Source organism: Enhydra lutris, unplaced genomic scaffold (assembly GCF_002288905.1).
Source record: "Enhydra lutris kenyoni isolate GAN:26980312 unplaced genomic scaffold, ASM228890v2 scaffoldscaffold95, whole genome shotgun sequence".
Lineage (NCBI taxonomy): Eukaryota > Metazoa > Chordata > Mammalia > Carnivora > Mustelidae > Enhydra > Enhydra lutris.
The window spans coordinates 1826240-1846167 of record NW_019154179.1 but is presented as its reverse complement, the minus strand read 5'-3'; the positions used below and the strand labels follow the sequence as shown (position 1 = coordinate 1846167).

The 19928-nt window shown below is 38.4% G+C and overlaps 1 protein-coding gene across 3 annotated transcripts in view; it reads left to right on the top strand.

Annotated features, from left to right (window-relative positions):
• LOC111139102 (solute carrier family 35 member D2) overlaps positions 1-19928 on the top strand; it is a 47107-nt gene that overhangs the window by 10617 nt on the left and 16562 nt on the right. For 2 of the 3 annotated variants that reach the window (XM_022491251.1, XM_022491252.1), the window contains exons 3-7: positions 846-932; positions 5057-5124; positions 12997-13068; positions 13955-14023; positions 19254-19356. In XM_022491251.1, coding sequence (XP_022346959.1) covers positions 846-932; positions 5057-5124; positions 12997-13068; positions 13955-14023; positions 19254-19356 — 399 coding nt within the window. The remainder of the gene's footprint in view (positions 1-845; positions 933-5056; positions 5125-12996; positions 13069-13954; positions 14024-19253; positions 19357-19928) is intronic. The other variant, XM_022491253.1, reaches the window with a different exon arrangement.

Here is a 19928-nt window from a genome sequence, read left to right as displayed (position 1 = left end):
AATTACAAAGTAAGTTATAAATATAAACTATAATTATAATTCAAGATGGGCTCATGTTATATTAATCTATCATAAGTATTATATTTGTAAACTCATTAAGCTCAAGGTTTAGGATGATAATCATGTTGAAGGAGTTCTTAAATTTTTGCATCATAATATGGAGAAAATTAAGTTCTAAAATTTGCATAGGAAGATGATATTAAAATTTTTTATTATGGAATTTAAAATTTTGTATTCATAATGATAATATGGAGTATTTCTAATATACTTGCTATACTCCAGGTTAATAGGGTTTGAATGAGACATTTTTGCAGGACTGGCTAGATTGAAGAGAAAAATAAATCCCTTTTAAAACTGTTTTTCTCTTAATTTGTCTTCTGTGTTACAGGAATATTGGACATCACAGAAAGTGTGTTTATATGTAGAGTTTGCCCCCTCAATGGAGCCCCAGTCTCTATGTGGAAAGGTGACCATATGCTCTACACAGGAAATATGGTCCAGAATCAAGGAGTGGCCTCTCTGACTGTAGTCACTCTGGCCAGTTTTGGGGACACCATTTCTTTTTTCCCCTCTGTCACTGTTCCTTGAGCCCCTTGAGACAATATGTATACGTGTGAGCTATTTGATTTTATACTTTTTGCCTATAGTTCTGATGGAATTTATACATTGACAAAAAAAATAATTTTTAATACTCTAGGAAATAGTTATTATTTGGAACCTAGAAAATGGATTTTTTGGAATAATATTTTCTTTTTGATGAATGTATTTTCTTCTGATGATGTCTTTGTACCTCAGTCTTTCCAGGTATTTTGCTAAAGTTTCTCCCTCCCCCTCTTTTTTTTTAGATGGCAGTGACCATAATGATACTGTATGTATCTAAACTAAATAAACTAATTCATTTCCCTGATTTTGACAAGAAAATTCCTGTGAAGGTATGTGATGAAAAGTACATAGAACTTTGATGGAACATGTGAAAATGCTATAGAATTTAAATGGATCTAAGAATACATGTCAATTTCCACACACAGTGTGCTTCCTGCTTACACTGGGTAGAGACGACTTCTTCTTCTTCAAGATTTTATTTATTTGACAGAAAGAGACACAGCGAGAGAGGGAACACAAGCAGGGGGAGGGGGAGAGGGAGAAGGAGGCCTCCTGCTGAGCAAGGAGTCTGATGGGACTCCATTCCAGGACACTGGGATCATGACCTGAGCTGAAGGCAGCCGCCTAACGACCAAGCCAGCCAGGCGTCCCTGGGTAGAGACTTCTTAATAGAGATATTGTATTACTCATTCAGTTGTTCATTAACGTAATGTAATAATAGTGGAAGTACGTGCTTAAGAACTGACATTAAATAAATACTTATGTCTTCTGAAAAGTTAAAGCCCTACCAGGAATTGGTAAGTTTTTTTGCTAAAAAAAAAACAGATAGTAGATATTTAGGCTTTGTGGACTAGACTGTCTCTGTTGGAACTATTCAGCTCTGCCACTGTATCATGATATATAAATGAATTGCTGTGATTATGTACTAATAAAACTTCATTTACATAGACAAAAGATGGGCCAGATTTGACTCTTTGGCCCTACTTTTCTGATCTTGGTTTAAGTTTTCATTTTTAACTTGGATTGATAAAGCATAAAACCTGCCTTTCCTTCCTAGAATGTGGAACAGAACTACCTTTCTTGAACAGTTGCTGGTTCAATAAACAGTTGTTTTAAGCCAGGCATTTAATTCTTAGAGCAATCCTATACAATAGGTGGTATTAACTGGATTATGATGGCATTTTTTGGATTTAGGGATGTTAAATCAGCCTGTCAGTTCCTTGAGGGTGAGGACCTCACATGGCTTCTTCACTACCACGTCGTTAAGGCCTGGAAAGACACTGGCATCTATCACTAGGTTATTCATTAGACTGACCAAGCACATGGGTAGACCATCAATAATCAGGGACATTCACAAAAAGAGAAAAACAAAATATTGAAGTGTAATGAAAGCTATAAACACAATCATAACTGGAAAAATCAGAATATCGTTGGGTTTGCTTATACTTAGTTTATGATACACTATAATTTTAAACATTTTAAAATTGTGAAAAATGATCTATAAATAGGGAAAAAGGCATCATTCATGAATGTGTAGTTGCATGAATAATTAGCTGGGCACTCATTACCTAGGTCATGAGATGGGATCACGATTTTCCTTACCCACTATTCTGACTTCTGTGATAATGCTTTTCTTGCTTTAGTTGAAATTGTTCTAATATGCATTCCTGAATTAAGTTTTGCTGAGTTAGTTTTGCCATTCTTGAATGTTCTGGGAAGAGAATACTGTTCTGAACATCCTTAGGGTTGGATCTCAATGCACATGTATTAGTCAGCCAGGGTTCCCATAACAGAATACCACAGACTGAGGGGCTTAAACAACAGGAACGAGTTTTCTCACAGTTCTGGTGGCAAAAAAGTCCAAGATCAAGGTGTCAACAGAGTTGGTTTCTGGTGAAAGTTCTTTCCTTGGTGTGTAGACCACTGCCATCTTTCTGTGTCCTGATGTGGACTTTACTTTGTATGTGCACACTCCTGGTATCTCCTCTTCTTAGAAGGACCTCGGACCTTGGATTAGGCCCCATCCTTATGATATAACCTTAATTACCTCTTAAAAACCCTATCTCCAAATATAGTCACATGGGGTTAGGGCTTCAAAATATGATTTTTAAAGACAATTTAGCCTAAAATGATACTTGTGGCATGAATTTCTCTTGGAGGCATATCAGGAAGTGGAATGGTTGACTCCTATCCTATGCACATCTGCAACTTGAGTAATTAATGTCAAAGTGTTCTCCGAAGTGGTTGTACCAGTTCACACTGCTGATGAAAGTGCATGAAAGTCCCTGTTGCTCCACATTCTTGTCAATCCTTGATATGTCAGTTGTTTTATTTATTTTTTTACTTTTTTTTAACTTTATGCTATCTTAATTACTGTGTGTCAATATGTCAGTCATTTTAAATTGTGCTAATCTGGTGGGTGTATAATGAGTTCTTGGCTTTTATTTGCATTTTTCTTGGTTATCAGTGAGATTTTTCTTTTCTTTCTTTCTTTCTTTTTTTTTTTTTACTATGTTATGTTATTCTTTCCTTTCTGCATCCCCCATTTTCCACTTTCCTCCTGATTAAAGTACCTCCTTTAGAATGTACTAATGGTCAGCTTAAATTCCCTTAGGTCTTGTCTGTAAAAGACGATGGTTTTCCTTTGCTTTTGAAAGATACTCTTGCCTTCTAACTCAATAGATCTTGGTGTATGCAATTCTGCTGTCTTCTGGCTTCCATTGTTTATCTCTGGGTTTCTGTTCTCACTTAAGTTTTGGCCTGGGGACTCACTATCTCCCCACATACTTTTATGAAGGTTTTAAATTATTTTATGTAGCATTTTTAATTGTTTTCAGTGGGGAGATTAACACAAACAATCTAGCCCACTGTTTCTAAAAACTGGAAGTCAGTATTGTTTTTATTTTGAATTATATATGGAAAGGGGGGCAACTGATTCTTTTCAATGCCTAAGAACTTCTAAAGTTGTAATATCTGAACAGTGCTATTGTTGAGCCAGGGGTAGGCTGCCAACCAGAATGCTGTTAATGAAGAGGGGAAGGTCCTGGATCTGAGGTCCTCTCTTCTTTGTGTCTTCTTTCTTGAGCAAATCTCCTGATAATAAAATTTTATAATTCTTTTGGGGATAGATGACAATTACTGTTTCAAAATCCTTCAAAGAATATCTTATCCGAGTTACTGCTTAATGTCTTTTTAGTGGAAGAAGAAATGCTGGACTCACCAGGATCACTATGGATTATCACATCAGTCAAAAAGTTCTCAGTTAGTGTGTGACCTTATGAAAGGGTGTATGTTTTTTTTTTTTTTTTTCATTCGTGGAAGACTAGGTCTTCCATTTTGTGTGTTTGTTCAGTATGTTTTCAACAATATTTCTCTTGACAATCAGAAAACAGTTCAGGAGCTCAGAGCTCAGGAAACCTAATTCAAGTACTGCTGGTACATTGTTTAACCTTGGTAGATATGTAATCATTCTAGGCCTTGAAAACAAATAAAGTAACTCCACAGTAATGTGGCTGGTAGACACAACTTTTTGAAAGGGTCACCAGCCTTGTGACATTCCAGTGAGATATGAATCTTTGCTGTCATCCAAAAAAGTGCATAATGCATAGATAACAAGTTTGTACACCTTCTCAAGGGGCCATCTGAACCTGAGGCATGAACTATAAATACCCTTCCTCAACTCAGCAATGCAGCCAGGGATCTCCACTTAAGAGAGGTGCTTATTGGGTATTCATCCTTTCTGATGGAGGCATAATACTCCATGCCTCCAACAGAAAGGATGAATACCCAACTTTTGCAGCAACATGGACGGGACTGGAAGAGATTATGCTGAGTGAAATAAGTCAAGCAGAGAGAGTCAATTATCGTATGGTTTCACTTATTTGTGGAGCATAACAAATAGCATGGAGGACAAGGGGAGATGGAGAGGAGAAGGGAGTTGAGGGAAATTGGAAGGGGAGGTGAACCATGAGAGACTATGAACTCTGAAAAACAACCTGAGGGTTTTGAAGAGGTGGGGGTGGTGGAGGTTGGGGGAACCAGGTGGTGGGTATTAGGGAGGGCAAGGATTGCATGGTGCACTGGGTGTGGTGCAAAAACAACGAATACTATTACACCGAAAAGAAATAAAAAATTTAAAAAAAGAAAAAAAAAAAGAGAGGTGCTTGTTCAGAGCCTCCCTTTAGGGAGATAGTCTGCCAATGTTGATAAGGTCAACGTTTCCATTTCAACGCAGATCCGCTCCACCCCACCATGATTATAGATATCATTGCCCACCTAACTATTTTGGTCACATGGAGAAACTCATGATGTGTTTTAGATTGTGGGAAATTCACAGTTGTTACAGGGAAATAGACTTGAATGATTTGCTTACTGACAGGAAGTGTCACCATTATGTGAAAGAAAATCGTTATTGGAATTCTAATCAAATATTCTTCCTTTTTTTTCATGGAAGCTGTTTCCTCTGCCTCTCCTCTACGTTGGAAACCACATAAGTGGATTATCAAGCACAAGTAAATTAAGGTAGAGTGCAGGAGAATGATTGATGGGAGGTTTTTGACTCATTTATTTCCAGTGGTACAAAAACCAAGTTTGATTTTGAATATACTGCCTGGGCTACATACAGAAGACAATAATATTTACTAATTTAAGAAAACTAAGTGGAGTTTTGAGTTTAATTTGCTTATATTTTTAGGAAACTTAAAAAGCTGATGTTTTTCCTTTTTATTCAAGTCTGAACATAGAATGTGAGATCTGTGGGCATCAAGACAGAGAATATCTGACTTATCCAGGTGGATTTATTTATGTTGTATAACCAATATCCAATACATTTATGTGAATGGTTCTGTGTAACTGGTTTTATCATGGTTTTATAAAATCAGGAACATCCTATCAGATTTAGTAGGTCAGGTTTGGTCCAGAGAAAAATAAGGGACAGATGTTATTTTTAAGTGTGTTACATACTTCTGAAATTTGCATTTCCATGTGTTTTAGGGTCCTTTGATTAACTACTTTTGTTAAAAGTCACTATAAAAATGGAAATGGAAGTATAGAAAGACCAAGCCACTCTCTACACTGGAAAACTTGGATGCGAGCTGTGTAGCCTAACTAACACATATGAATGCAGGTGTAAATAATGAGAAAATGAAGTTTGTGCAAAGGATGACAGAGATTGAAGAAAACCTTGTTAGTTTGGTGAGAGCAACAGGGGGCAGGTAGAAAGTAGACCAGAAGGAGAAGGTCAGATAAAACAGACAACTGAAATCAGACCTGTCATCTTTCCTCTTGTTTGGAAAGGACAGGTTGTGATTATGGAAAACAAAATGTGAAATGTTGGTTGTAGTTATACATTTTAGTTGTTTTTTTCCCTTGTTTATTTGTTTGTTTGTTTGTTTCTTTCACTCAGGACAATCAGTTTTCCTTATTTGTCTCAAATTTGTGTTAAAGTGTCTTGTGGTAGGTGCTATCCCTATGTTACCATGTATCCTGTTGGCCTGTCTCTGAGTGAGTGCACCTGCTGCTGACCCTCACGCTGAAGGGCTTTGGGGGTCTCTGCTTCCTAGATGAGAGCTGCTTCTTCTTTTTTAAAAAAGTGATTTTAGAAACACCCTTATTACAAGTGTTCTAAAATGCTCTACATGCATTGCAGAATGGGTATAACTTCTCTTCACCGATATGGCACTCTTCTCGAGTAGCAAGCAAGTAGCAGTGTTAGAAATATCTTTACCACACATGTTCTTAAACACTTTCTACGTGCATCTGAAAGAGGGAAGAGGGGGCATGCCTTGGGTGCCATGGGGCTTTCTGGAAAAGAGAAGGAACCAGAAAATGAGACCGAATAGGAAGAAAGATTGTTTATGCAGGGTATCATGTAATGCGTTCCCCTGTGCCTCATATTTTCCGTAAATGGGTGGTTGGTTCTACTGGTTTGATCATCTTCAGGTTCAGTTTTTCAGGCAAGATCAGTCTATTGGTATGTTGGGTGCTTCCTACTGTATCATGGGACCACAAAATATTTTAGCCCACTTTTTTTTTTTTTTAAAGATTATTTATTTATTTATTTAACAGAGAGAGAGAGACACACACACACACACACACACACACACACACACACACACACAGCAAGAGGGAACACAAGCAGAGGGAGTGGGAGAGGGAAAAGCAGGCTTTCCGCTGAGCAGGGAACCCAACACGGGACTCAATCCCAGAACCTTGGGATTGTGACCTGAGCCAAAGGCAGATGATTAACAATTAAGCCACCCAGGTGCCACACCCCACTTTTTAAAAAATAGCTTTTTGAGGTGTGATTGGCATAAAGTAAAGTACATATAATTAAAATGCACATTATGATAAATTTTGACCTATGTATATACATCTGTGAAATCCATCACCACAATATCCAACACCCACAAAAATTTCCTCAAGTGTCCTACTTATAATGATATTAAGTTGATCAATTCCCCTTTTAATAATTTTAAGGGATCAGTCTGGTCCCTTCATTAGAAAGTGCCCCATCCGTCTTTCACCTAATGGTTTTAATATTCATTGATGATAATTTCCTTGATCCATTATTTCATTACAATTTGCAATATGGTGATTTTCTAACTATATCACCCCATCTGCATGTGTTGTCTAAATTTTAATAAATACAAACTTTCACCATGTCACACAAGAAAGGCAGGATTAAGCTTTATTTATACATGTTCAGAATAATAAATTAGTGTCCTGTCACCTTCAGTGGTGACCAGTGAGTTTTTGTTTATCTTTGTTTTTTTTGCTATCATTATAAACTCATGAATTTTCATTTATTTGATAGAAATTTTTTGTCAGATATGTGTTTTGCAAATATTTTCTCTCAGTCAGTAGTTGGTCTTTTCATTCTCTTAATACTGTCTTTCAGAGCAGAAGTTTTAAATTTTAATGAAGTTCCATATCAATTTTTTCTCTCATGGATCATGCTTTCGGTATTGTTTTTGTTTGTTTGCTTTAAGATTTTATTTATTTATTCAACAGAGAGAGAGAGAGAGAGAGCCCAAGCAGGGGGAGTGGCAGGCAGAAGGAGAGGCAGACTCCCTGCTGAGCAGGGAGCCTGATGTGAAACTTGATCACAGGACCCTGGGATCATGACCCGAGCTGAAGGCAGAGGCCTAACCAACTGAGCCACCTGGATTCCCTGTGCTTTTGGTATTGTTTTTAAGAACTCGTTGCCAAGCGGCGCCTGGGTGGCTCACTCAGTTAAGTGTCTGACTCTTGATTTCGGCTTAGGTCATGATCTCAGGGTTTTGAGATTGAGCCCTATGTCAGGCTCCATGCTCAAAGGGGTGTCTGCTTGGGATTCTCCCTCTTCCTCTGCCTCTCCCCACCTCCCTCTATTAAAAGAAAAAGTTTTATATATATATATATGTACATATATATATATATGTATATATATATGTATATATGAAAGTTCATTGTCAAGGGGTGCCTCATTGGCTCAGTCAATAAAGCGTGAGACTCTTGAACTTAAGGGTTGTAATTTGAGCCCCATATTGGGTATAGAGATTACTTTAAAAAAAGTTACAAAAAATAAAAATAAAAACTCATTGCTGAAACCAACATCACCTAGATTTTCTCCTATGCTATGCTATCTTCCAGGAACTTAATAGTTTGCATTTTACATTTAAATGTATGGCCTGTTTTGATTTTATTTGTGAAAGGTATAGGGTCTATCTAGATTCTATTTTTTTACATGTCGGTGTCCAGTTGTTTGAGCATCATTTGTTGAAAAGATCTTCCTTTCTCCATTGAATTATGTTTGCTCCTTTGTCAAAGATGAGTTGATTATATTTGTGGAGGCTTATTTCTGGGCTCTCTAGTCTGTTCACTTCATCTATTTCATTACTTGATATTTCAAGTCATTTTATAAATAATTCTTTTGATATTCACATTATCCCATCTCAGGCCAATGGGAGCCCCTTTGAGCAGGCTTTTATGTTCTAGGCCCCCAGTAATCTGATTACTTCCTTGCTGTTTGGTACATGATGTCCCAGGCTTACCTTGGAGTTTTCCTGCCATTTCTCCAAGGATCCCCTGGTTAATTTAATGTTAAAGGTTATGTTGAGGCCACAGTCTGGGTGCTATATATATTGTGAAGGAACAGCCAACACAGTTTCCTGATGATTAACATGTAGAATGTGCGACAAAGATGACTTCATGGTTTTTGGAAGAATGGGATTACCATTGATTGGATCTATGCCTAGGAGGATTTCTGGTCATTAGGCAGTTCTCTGTTTAAATATTTTCAGGAATTGTCAAACTGTTTCCCAAGGTGGCTACACCAACTTACAGTCCCACCAGCAGTGTAAGAAAGCTACAGCTTCTCTACATTCTTGCCAAATTTGTTATTGTCTATCTTTTGGGTTATGGTTCTTCTAGTAGTTGTAAAGTAGTATCTTGTTGTGGTTTTGATTACATTTCTCTGATGGCTAATGATGCGAAGCATCTTTTCATGTGCTTATTAGAGATCTATACATATAGATATGTATCTGTATCTATCTATATATCTATATATATCTATTCAAATCTTCTGCCTATTTTAATAGGGTTATTCATCTTTTTAAGTATTGTCTTCTTTATATTTTATATACATAGGTGCCTTATCTGTATGATTGCAAAGTTTTCTCTTATTTTGCGGGCTTTTACTCTCTAAATGGTATACTTTGAAGCAAAAGTTTTAAGTTTTTCAAAATTTAACAAAGTAAAATATACATAACGTATAATTTATCATTTTAACCAATTTTTAAAAAAGATTTTATTTATTTATTTGACAGAGAGAGAGGGATCACAAGTAGGCAGAGAGACAGGCAGAGAGAGAGGGAGCAGCAGGCTCCCTGCCGAGCAGAGAATCCAATGTGGGGCTCAAACCCAGGACCCTGAGATCATGACCCGAGCTGAAGGCAGAGCCTTAACCCACTGAGCCACAGAGCCGCCCCTGTTTTAACCATTTTTATGTGTACATTTCATTGATATTCAGTATATTACAGTGATGGGCAACCATCTCTACTATTTCTAGAACTTTTGCATCATCTTAAACTGAAGCTCTGTACCCATTAAATAGTAACTCCCCCATTTTCCCAGTCTCCCAGCCACTGGTAACCTCTATTTTACATTCTTTCTCTATGAATTTGCCTACTGTAGATATTTCATACAAGTGAAATCATACAATCTTTGTCCTTTTAAATTATGAATTTTTTTCAATGAGCATAATGTTATCAAGGTTTATCCATGTTGTAACATGTATCAGAATTTTATTCCTTTTTTCTTTTAAAGTAAACTCTAAGTCCAGTGTGGGACTCAAACTCACAACCCCAGATCAAGAGTGCTCTACTGACTGAGCCAGCTAGGCACCTCTGTTCCTTTTTTTTGTTTTTATTTTTTTTGTTTTTTTTTTTGTTTAAGCTAAATAATATTCTATTGTTTGTATGTATCACCTTTGATTATCCATTATTCAAAATTGAAAATTTTGATGGAGCTAATTTAACAATTTTTTCTTTTGCTGCTTGTGCTTTTGGTATTGTATCTTAGAAGACCTTGCCTCATCCAAGGTCATGAAGATTTACCCCTATGTTTTCTTCTAAGATTTTAATAATTTTAGTTCCTGTTGGAAGTCTCCTACAAAGACTTTAGGTCTTTGATACATTGTGAGATCAATTCCTGTATGTGGTTTGAGGAAGGGGTCCATATTCCTTCTTTTGCATGTGGGTGGATAGTCAGTTGTTCCAGTACCATTTTTTTGAAAAGATATTTCTTTCTCCATTGTATTGTCTTGGCACCCTTCTTGAAAATGAATTGACCATAATTGTATGGATTTATTTCTCGATTATTTTAAAAATTTCTTGATTCTTAATCCTATTCATTTGATTATATTTCTATACTGATTATGGTAGCTTTGTAGTAAGTTTTGAAATTGGGTCCACAAACTTTGTTCTTCTTTTTCAAGATTGTTTTGGCTTTCTGGTTTCCTTGTATTACCATATTAATTTTAGAATCAGCTTGTCAGTTTCTGGGGGGAAAAGCCAACTGACATTTTGACAAGGATTCTGTTGGCTCTATAGATCTATTTCAGGGAGTATTTCCATTTTAATAATGTTAAGCCTACTGATCCAGAAACATGAAGTATCTTTCCATTCATGCTTCTTTAATATTCTAACAATATTTTGTAGTTTTTAGTATACAAGTCTTATACTTCTTTTCTTAAATTTATTCCTAAGAATTGTGTTCTTTTTCATGTTATCTTTAACAGAATTGTTTTAATTTCCTTTTTGGATTGCTCATTGCTAGTGTATAGAAGTATAACTGATGTGGGACGCCTGCGTGGCTCTGTCGGTTAATTGGCTGCCTTCGGCTCAGGTCATGATCCCAGCGTCCTGGGATGGAGTCCTGCATTGGACTCCTTGCTCATCAGGGAGCCTGCTTCTCTCTCTCCCTCTGCCTGCCACTCTGCCTGCTTGCGTTCTCTCTCTCTCTCTGTCAAATAAATACAGAAAATCTTAAAAAAAAAAAAAAAAAAGAAGTATAACTTATGTTTATATATTTAATTTTTTCCCTGTACTCTTGCTTAACTATTAGCCCAGATAACTCTTCAGTGGATTACTCAGGGTTTTCTATATATGTCATCTGCAAATAGAGATAACTTCATTTCTTCCTTTCCAAACAGTATGCCTTTTTTTCCCCTCCAGCTGAGTTGCCCCTTTTAGAATCTCAAGTACTTTTTGAATTGATGTGGTGTTGAGAGCAAGCATTATGGTCTTATTACTGATCTTAGGGGGGAAACATTCAGTTTTTCATCATTAAATATACCTTACTTGCTTTTAAAAGGCATCATGTAAAAATACTTTTTGGAATTAATTGACTTTTGGCTTACTTTGAAAAAGGCAGTTCTAACCAGTCTCATAAGTTACAAAGTTCCTGAAAATTCTTTCTGTACTTGCTCTCTTTTTGTGGGATCACTGATCACATGCAACCCCTCCTCAAGTCTGGTCAGGAGGAGCTGGCCACTGTCCTTGTGGCTCTGGTTCTGACTTTCCTTCTCTAGGTCTCCATCTTCTCAGAGTCACATCTGGAAGCAGATGAAAGTGGGCTGTTCCAGCCCAGGCAGTTTGTTGGCTATGCACTGAGCTGTGTCTTAGAATCTCTGGGTTTTGACAGCCAGTGAAATGTTCTTAAATATTTTTAAAAGGTAGTGAATATATCTTCATTACCTAATGTTTTTTGGGAAAAATAACCCATAATTTTATTCTCTAACATACTATTTAGTTTATTTTTTAAAAAGATTTTATTTATTTATTTGAGGAGGGGGAAAGACACAGAGGGAGAGTGAGAGGGAGAAGCAGACTCCCCGATGAGTGAAGAGCCTGATGTGGGGCTCGACCCCAGGACCCCAGGATCATGACCTGAGTGGAAGGCAGATGCTTAACTGACTAAGCCACCCAGGCACCCTTAGCATACTATTTTATTTTATTTTTTTTAAAGATTTTATTTATTTATTTGACAGAGAGAGAGAGATCACAAGTAGGCAGAGAGGCAGGCAGAGAAAGAGAGGGAAGCAGGCTCCCTGCTGAGGAGAGAGCCCGATGCGGGCCTCAATCCCAGGACTCTGAGACCATGACCTGAGCCGAAGGCAGAGGCTCAACCCACTGAGCCACCCAGGCACCCAACATACTATTTTAAACATCTATTTCAGTCTTTTCCCATATGGTGGACTGCATCTTATTTTAGTAGTAGACTCTATGTAGTTTTGTGCCCTCTTTATTTAATATTAATTTTCTAATAGTAACATAAAGTTTTATGTTATAGAGTTAACACATAATGTTCCCTCAGGTAGATTTATCATATTTTTTTTTAATCATTGTCTTGTGTGACTTTTAAGTTGTTTCTGATGTTTTCCCCAAAGATATTATTGCAGTGAACACATTTGTGCACGTGGTTTTTTCCTCTTTAGTATTATTACTTCAGGGTAAGTGTCCCAACGAGAAATAATTAGGTCCAAGGTTAGCAGAACTTAATGACTATTGATACATTGTTCCAACTCGATTTGCTAAAGGGTGTGTTGGTTTACATCGCATACAATCTTTTAGCATGGTCTTTGTAGTTTTAGCACAATCTTTTCAGTAGTTGGGTTGCATGATTTTTAAAAATTGTTAAGTGAAAATAATTGCTAATAAGTAAAAGTGGCATGAAACTATTAAATCTCCGTTTCTTTTTATTATTTAATGTGTTTCGTTAATGGTATAGGTGAGAATTAAGGTTAATTTCTATGTTTAATTTGGAAAGTTAGTGAGCTTAATTAAAAATGTAAAACATGTTAAAAAAATACATGGCATCTGATGTTATTATATTTGAATCTTTTCCCAACAGCTTGCCGATGTTCACCGTGCTCAGGAAATTTACCATTCCACTCACTTTACTCCTGGAAACCATCATACTTGGGTGATTCTTGTTTTTCCTCTATTCCTCTTGTGTCCTTTCCCCTCATCCCACATTATTTTTATGTAGCAAATTCTCAACATCTAGTTATTTTTCCAAATAGTTATTTTGAATTGCTAGTAGCAATAACTTAGGGCCCCACGGTTTATTCACTTAAAAGCATCTCCTGTTTCCATGATTCCTTAAGAACATAATGTGTGATTTTTTTACATCGTAATTTTATATTAGATTAATAATATGAGTTTATGATAGAAAATTATTTTAAAAATGCAAGAACCTCAAAACAGATGTAAATATGTTTCCTGAATCAGATGGAATGTACACTGATTTTGGAATACAGAGGAAAATTTGTCTGTGTATACATACAGGATAGAAATGCAGGAAATCCCAGAAATCCATTCTGATATAGTGATGGTGATGTAACATAGGAATAAATTAATTTTTTATAATGTTGGTTTAAAAATCTCTCATAAAGACACTCAGGCTGGTATCTAAAAAGGTGAGTCTTAGTTTTGCTGGGAAGATTATTTAGCAATGAAATTTGGATGATGGCCCAGTGTTCTAAATCCTACTGTTGAATTTTATCCTAATCTTTGGATGCTTGATAGAAGACCAATTAGAACTGCCAGCAGGGACTCTTCTGCATTTTGTCACAGCATCTTTCCAATGAGAACAGAGAAATACATTTATAATTAGATTAGACAGCTGCTTAAGAAATACATTTGATCTAATTTATTAATCCACTTACAGGTGCTTACAATGCTTTCTCTAGGTAAAGTGATGTCCATTAGATTTTAGCCATAAGACTGTGAACAATGTCTTTTTTCAGTTCAAGAGTCATAATCCATGTTTTTTCCTGTCTTACTCCTTCCCTTCTCTATCCATCTAGGAAACAGTATTCCTTGAGCATCATCGTCAGTGTTTTTACCATTGTGCTTGGTGCTTTCATAGCAGCTGGGTAAGACTTTGGACTGTTTCTGCTCAATAACTTCTTTGTGCCTTTGACAATAGGCCCGGCCCCACCCTCATTTTCCATTCTCCATCTGGCTGCAGTTGAATTGAGCAGCCAAGAGACAAGTCTGTTGATGTCGGTGGGTTCCCCATGTGTTCCTGTGAAAGTCAGACTGGGTTCCAACTTGGCCAGAACATTTCTGAGAACATGTAAAGGGAACATTAGAAGATATGAATACAGCTTTTCTCCCTAAAAAGGAGTAAACTATTTGCTATTATTACTGAATGTTTGTCTTTAATACAGAAATTCACTTGAAGAGTTCTTGGGCATCTGGTCAAGAATAACAGCTTTATAAAGCCCTTGCAGGGTGATTTGTTTTGTCACCTGTGATGCCTTAGCAGTCTGTTTCCAAGGGTGACATGCTCTCATTAAATGTATTTGCATATTTGGGACATGAGCCAATACCAGTGTATGACTAAGTAGATCCTTGAACAACACGGGGATTAAGGGCACCAACACCCTCTCCCCCCCCTACATAGTGGAAAATCCGAGTTTAACTTTTCACTCCCTAAAAACTTCAGTACTGATAGCCTATTGTTGACTGGAAGCCTTACACAGATAAATGGACCAGTACAGTTCAAACCTCTGTTGTTCAGGGTCAGCTAGAGTGTCTTATTCATTAATATGCAAGAGCAGGAATGTGGACTTCCAGGTTTGCAGTTGCAAGCAGACACTCAGACTCCTGGCTTTTACAGCCTAGTGGTTAAAGCATGTGTGCAGTTGTATTCTGTGGGTCCAGAACTTAGCCTGGCTCTTGTCACCTGTTTCTCAGCCCCTCTCTGCCTCAATTTTACTCATCTGTAAGGTAAAGAATGTAATAGAAAAGAAAAACCTGTCCGAGTGAAGGGAAGAATGCAAAGATTGGATGAATTTCAGTTAAACTAGTTTCCTTAACTGATTTATTTGGATGATACTTACTCTCTGGGGGCACCTGGGCACCTGGGCAGCTCAGTCGGTTAAGCATCCAACTCTCGATTTTGGCTTAGGTCATGATCTCAGGGTCCTTAGATTGAGACCCGCATCTGACTCCATGCTCAGCACGGAGTCTGCTTGTCCCTCTCCCTACCCCTGCTCTCTCTCTTTCTCTCTCTCAAATAAATAAATAAAATCTTAAAAAAAATAATAAAAGTTCTGGATCACAAATTGCAAAATAAATAAGGGTGTGGATATTCTCTTCTAGTCTCTTCACTTACTAGATGTATAAGTAGGCCACGCTATTTAACTTCCCTGCACCCCAGTTATTTCAACTATAAAATGGAGATTAGAATGGACCCACCTGAATGCAAGCTGGTGTGGCCACTCTGGAGAACAGTATGGAGGTTCCTCAAAAAGCTGAAAATAGAGCTACTGTATGATCCAGCAATTGTACTACGGGGTATTTACCCTTAAGATACAAATGTAGTGATCTGAAGGGGCACCTGCACCACAGTGCTTATAGCAGCAATGTCCACAGTAGACAAACTATGGAAAGAGCCCAGATGTCCATCAACAGATGAATGGCTAAAAAAGATGTGGTTCATATACACAATGGAATACTATGCAGCCATCAAGAGAAATGAAATCTTGCCATTTGCAATGATGTGGATGGAACTAGAGGGTGTTAGGCTGAGCGAAATAAGTCAGTCAGAGAAAGACAATTATGATATGATCTCACTGATGAGGAATTTGAGAAACAAGACAGAGGATCATAGGGGAAGGGAGGGAAAAATGAAATAAGATGAGAAACCAGGGAGGGAGACAAACCATGAGAGACTCTTAATCTCAGGAAACAAACTGAAGGTTGCTGGGGGGTGGAGGGGGAGGGATGGGGCGGCTGGGGGATGGGCATTGGGGAGAGTATGTGCTATGGTGAGTGCTGTGAATTGTGTAAGCTGATGAATCAAAGACCTGTACCCCTGAAACAAATAATACACTAGATGTTAATTAAAAAAAAAAAAGAATAGACCCACTTAATAGGATCTTTGTGTGAATCAAATGGCATAACAATAAAGTGGGGTTTATACACTAGTATGTGGCCAAAATCATGTTGAGTGTTTACTGTCAGGTGTAGACTTAGCTATGGCGGGGGGCGGGGGGATCCAGCAGTTAACAAAACAGACAGGAATCCTTGCTTTCGAGGAGCTTCCTTTCTAGTTGGTGGGGACAGACAGTAAGCAAAAGAAACAGATTAGAAAACAGGGCATGCCAGATGGTGACAGATAATGAGGATTTTTTTTTTTTTTTTTTTAATTTTACATGTGTTAGTTTCTTGCCTAGACCACAGTTTGTTATTTATGGTTTTGTTGGTAACGTCCTCCTTCTCAGTCCTGGCAGTGGCTGAGTTGACCCCCCCTGCGAGCTGGCCCCTGGTTTGAGCACTATTTCCGGCCTCTGGTTGGAGCCAGCATGGACAGGAAATGGCAGCACTGAGAGCTTATTGTAGTCTTGAAGTTTTGTTCCAAGAAAGTCCTAGAAGCAAAGGAACTAAAAGAGGGAGGTGCTCTGTTGAAAGCACCCTTCTCCCACAGTGCCTTGGGGTGTCCCCTGGGCAGCCTCTCTTTAATTAAGTTCCTTTGAGCTCAATTTGGAAACTATTGACTTTGAGGCAGTTGTACACTTTTCCAAAAGAATGGTTTATAGAAATGTCTGGAAGGCTTTGGTGAGAAATGGCACTTTAGATGCTGTCTCTGGAGGCATATTTCCAGCCCCAGTGAGTGGAAATTCAGCTCATAGTTACCACATATGATATTCTAATGAGCTGCAAAGGTAAATAGTGTTTTCAGAGCATTGCATTTCCCCCCAAGAGCTAGCTTAGAGCAGCACTTCTCGACTTTTCCCTTCTTTAGCACCCAGAGAATGGATACTCTCTGGGTGGGTGACAAGCACCCTTCGCTGAAGGCCGGCCATCACCCCACCCTTCTCTCCTCTCATTAAGATCTTCTTACCCAAATGCAAATTACTGTAGAGCTGATTCAGTCAAATGGGCCAGTTTATGCTGCTGTAACACACAGCTCCCACATTTACACACCGAATATATTCTGCTCACACTGCATACTCAGACCAAAGTTAGTTACGCGGGGATGGGGTGTGGGGGGGTGCTCTGCTCATTGTAGTTACTTAGGGACCAAGGCTGATGAAACCCCTGCCTCAAAAGGGACTTCCTTCCTCACCCAGGAGGGAAGAAGGCATGTGGGGAATCATGTGTTGGCTTTTCAGACTTTTGCTTGGAACTGCCATGTGTTACCTCCTCTTACATTTTACTTGCCAGACAAGTCACATGGCCAGAAAAAGTCAAACTATTATTTCTGAAAACAGCCCTAAATGACAACTACAAGGGTTAACCATGAATCTGCTCTCATGTATTAAAGCAAGCAAATTGTTTTCAAACTTCTGTGCTTTTACCAGTGGCCTGAATGAGTGGTGTTGGGGATGTGTAGCCCCTGGAGTAGGAGACCTGAGAACTCTGGGAATTTCCCTCAGGCTCTCCGAGGAAGTGAGCGACGCCTTTCCACTCCCCTAGGAACCTGAGTTTTTTTTTTTTTTTTTTTAATCCATTCAACTCTTTGCCATTTTATGCAACAGCAGACTCTTCTTAACACAGAGCCAAATGTGAGTAGGCGTGAGATTTGGAAGACCCTTATTTTGAGAGATTCTATTTTTTGTGATTGAGCCAGAGAATTCTGATTTATGATGATCTAAAATTAATTTGCATTCTCACAAATATATTTGTAGTTAATAGTACCAGCAGAAGCCTTGAATAAATCTAGTTTAATTTGGATTCAGATTTTGATGATATTTTTGCCACTTCCTCCCCTTCTCTTTGGTTAGAAATAGTCTTTAAAAAATTTATTTTTTTTAATTTTGCAGGGATCAGGATATGCCGCTCCAAAATAGGCCAGTTAAGCATAAACATTATTTTGAGCTGAAGGCAATTAATTGAGAATCAACAGATGTAGAAAGACTTCTCTGTCTTCCCCTTTCCTGGCTAAAAGCAGACCATAAATTTCCTTTTGTAAGAGTGGTCCCCCCTACTCCCTCCACCCTGAACCCTGCACCAGGAATAGGAAAGCAGCTCTTATTACTGGTGATGGAGAATCAGTACCAAGAGGAGTCTGCATAAATAACCCTTACTACAATAATCCTTCTCTTCCATTAGTTTCCCCTAAGTTTCCTAGTCTTCATTCCATAATTTATTTGTTCCTTGGAATCCAAACTTCTTCATTTTTAAAATGATATGTAAGCCCCAGAGTCTCACCACTTATTTGAGATTTATTTTTTGTGAACTCCTTTACATGTAAAATATTTAATAAAAGTTGTATTCCTTTTCTCTTGTTAACCTACTGTCAGTCAAATTTGCAGGCTCCAGTCACTGAACCTGAGAGTGTAGAGGAAGCCCTTTTGATGCTAAGTATTTCTGAATTATGACATGGCTCTCATACTGTAAGACCAAGTGTGGTAGATTAGTCACCTCAGGGCTCAGCTGTTCTCTCTGTCCTCCCTGAGCCATTTTTATACTAGTCCTCCCTGAACATTTTTATGTCCTCCCTGAACATTTTTTACTAGTATTATTTATATAAAATGGAAATTGAAGAGAAGATGGTTCAAAAGGATGGGGAGAAGGGAGTCTTAGAGGAGTTGCGGAGAAGGAATGGATCCCTGCCTTGTTTTAGCATTGGACAAGATGTGATGGGTACCCAGTCATCACGGTGGGTGATGTGACCGGCTGGGTACCAGATGGAGGTGTCAGTTCCTCATTCGACCCCTCTTGCCCCAGTAACTGCCCAGCTGTCCCCACAGGGCTGTCCGGGGAGATGGCCCTGTTTATTATAATAAGCAAAGCCACTGGGTGGGTTGGACAAATCACTCCCCTTAGAAAAGAAGGGCATCACCAATGATTATGCCAGTTGATTGTTAGTGAAAGAAAGACCTTTGCCGTTGAAGGAAGATGGTTAATGTCCCTTTGGTGTTAAGCCATTCATGATTAAATTGAAGCCACCTGATGGCCTGGTTTTGTTTTGTCTGGAGGCAGAGCAGAGGAATTAACCACAGAGGGGGAAAATATGCCAGAGGGAAAAAAAAGGTAGTTACCAGCATCACAAGTGGATTTGATTAGGGAAAGATAAAACAGGCAGGCTTTGAAGGCCAAGCTGTGTGAGTTTCTGAATAATCATCCTCCTTTTTGTGTTCTTCCTTCCAGTTCTGACCTCGCCTTTAACTTGGAAGGCTATATTTTTGTATTCCTGAATGATATCTTCACAGCAGCAAATGGAGTTTATACCAAACAGAAAATGGACCCCAAGGTACCAGACCTTCGCTCTTGTGGTTTTTAGGCTTTGTCATCTGGCCCCTGAAATTGCATGAAAAAAGAAATGGATTTGTAAAGTTGGCATGTAATTTAATTTACATGGTATGCTTTATAAATCACTGATTTCTTTTCAGTTATCCTGTCTGTATGCGTTCTTGTTACCCCTGACCCTACAAGGTTTTGGGTGAAAATCAGATAGGGAGGGAAAAGATACCACAATTTTCGAGGCAGAGTCAGAATATGTAAAGAGGAGATTATTTTGAAAGGCAAAATAAACTTAAAAGTTTTTTGCTGTCCTCCTCAGTGAGCAAGGCAAAGTCGGCGGTATTCTGAAACAACCCCAGTTTGGGAACCTGAAGACGTGGGTGACATAAGTTTTCCTGGTCTCTGTGACTTGGACACTTAACTCCTCCAGACTTCAGATTCTTCTGTGGCATGGCCATTGTATCTGGTCCTGGCCAGGGAGAAGTGCCTCTCCTGATCAGCCGTTGAGCAGTCCCCCAGAGACTGGTGGGCCGATGAGCCTGCTTGCACGGGGCTGCCCCCCGCCAAGGCCCCTTGTGCTTC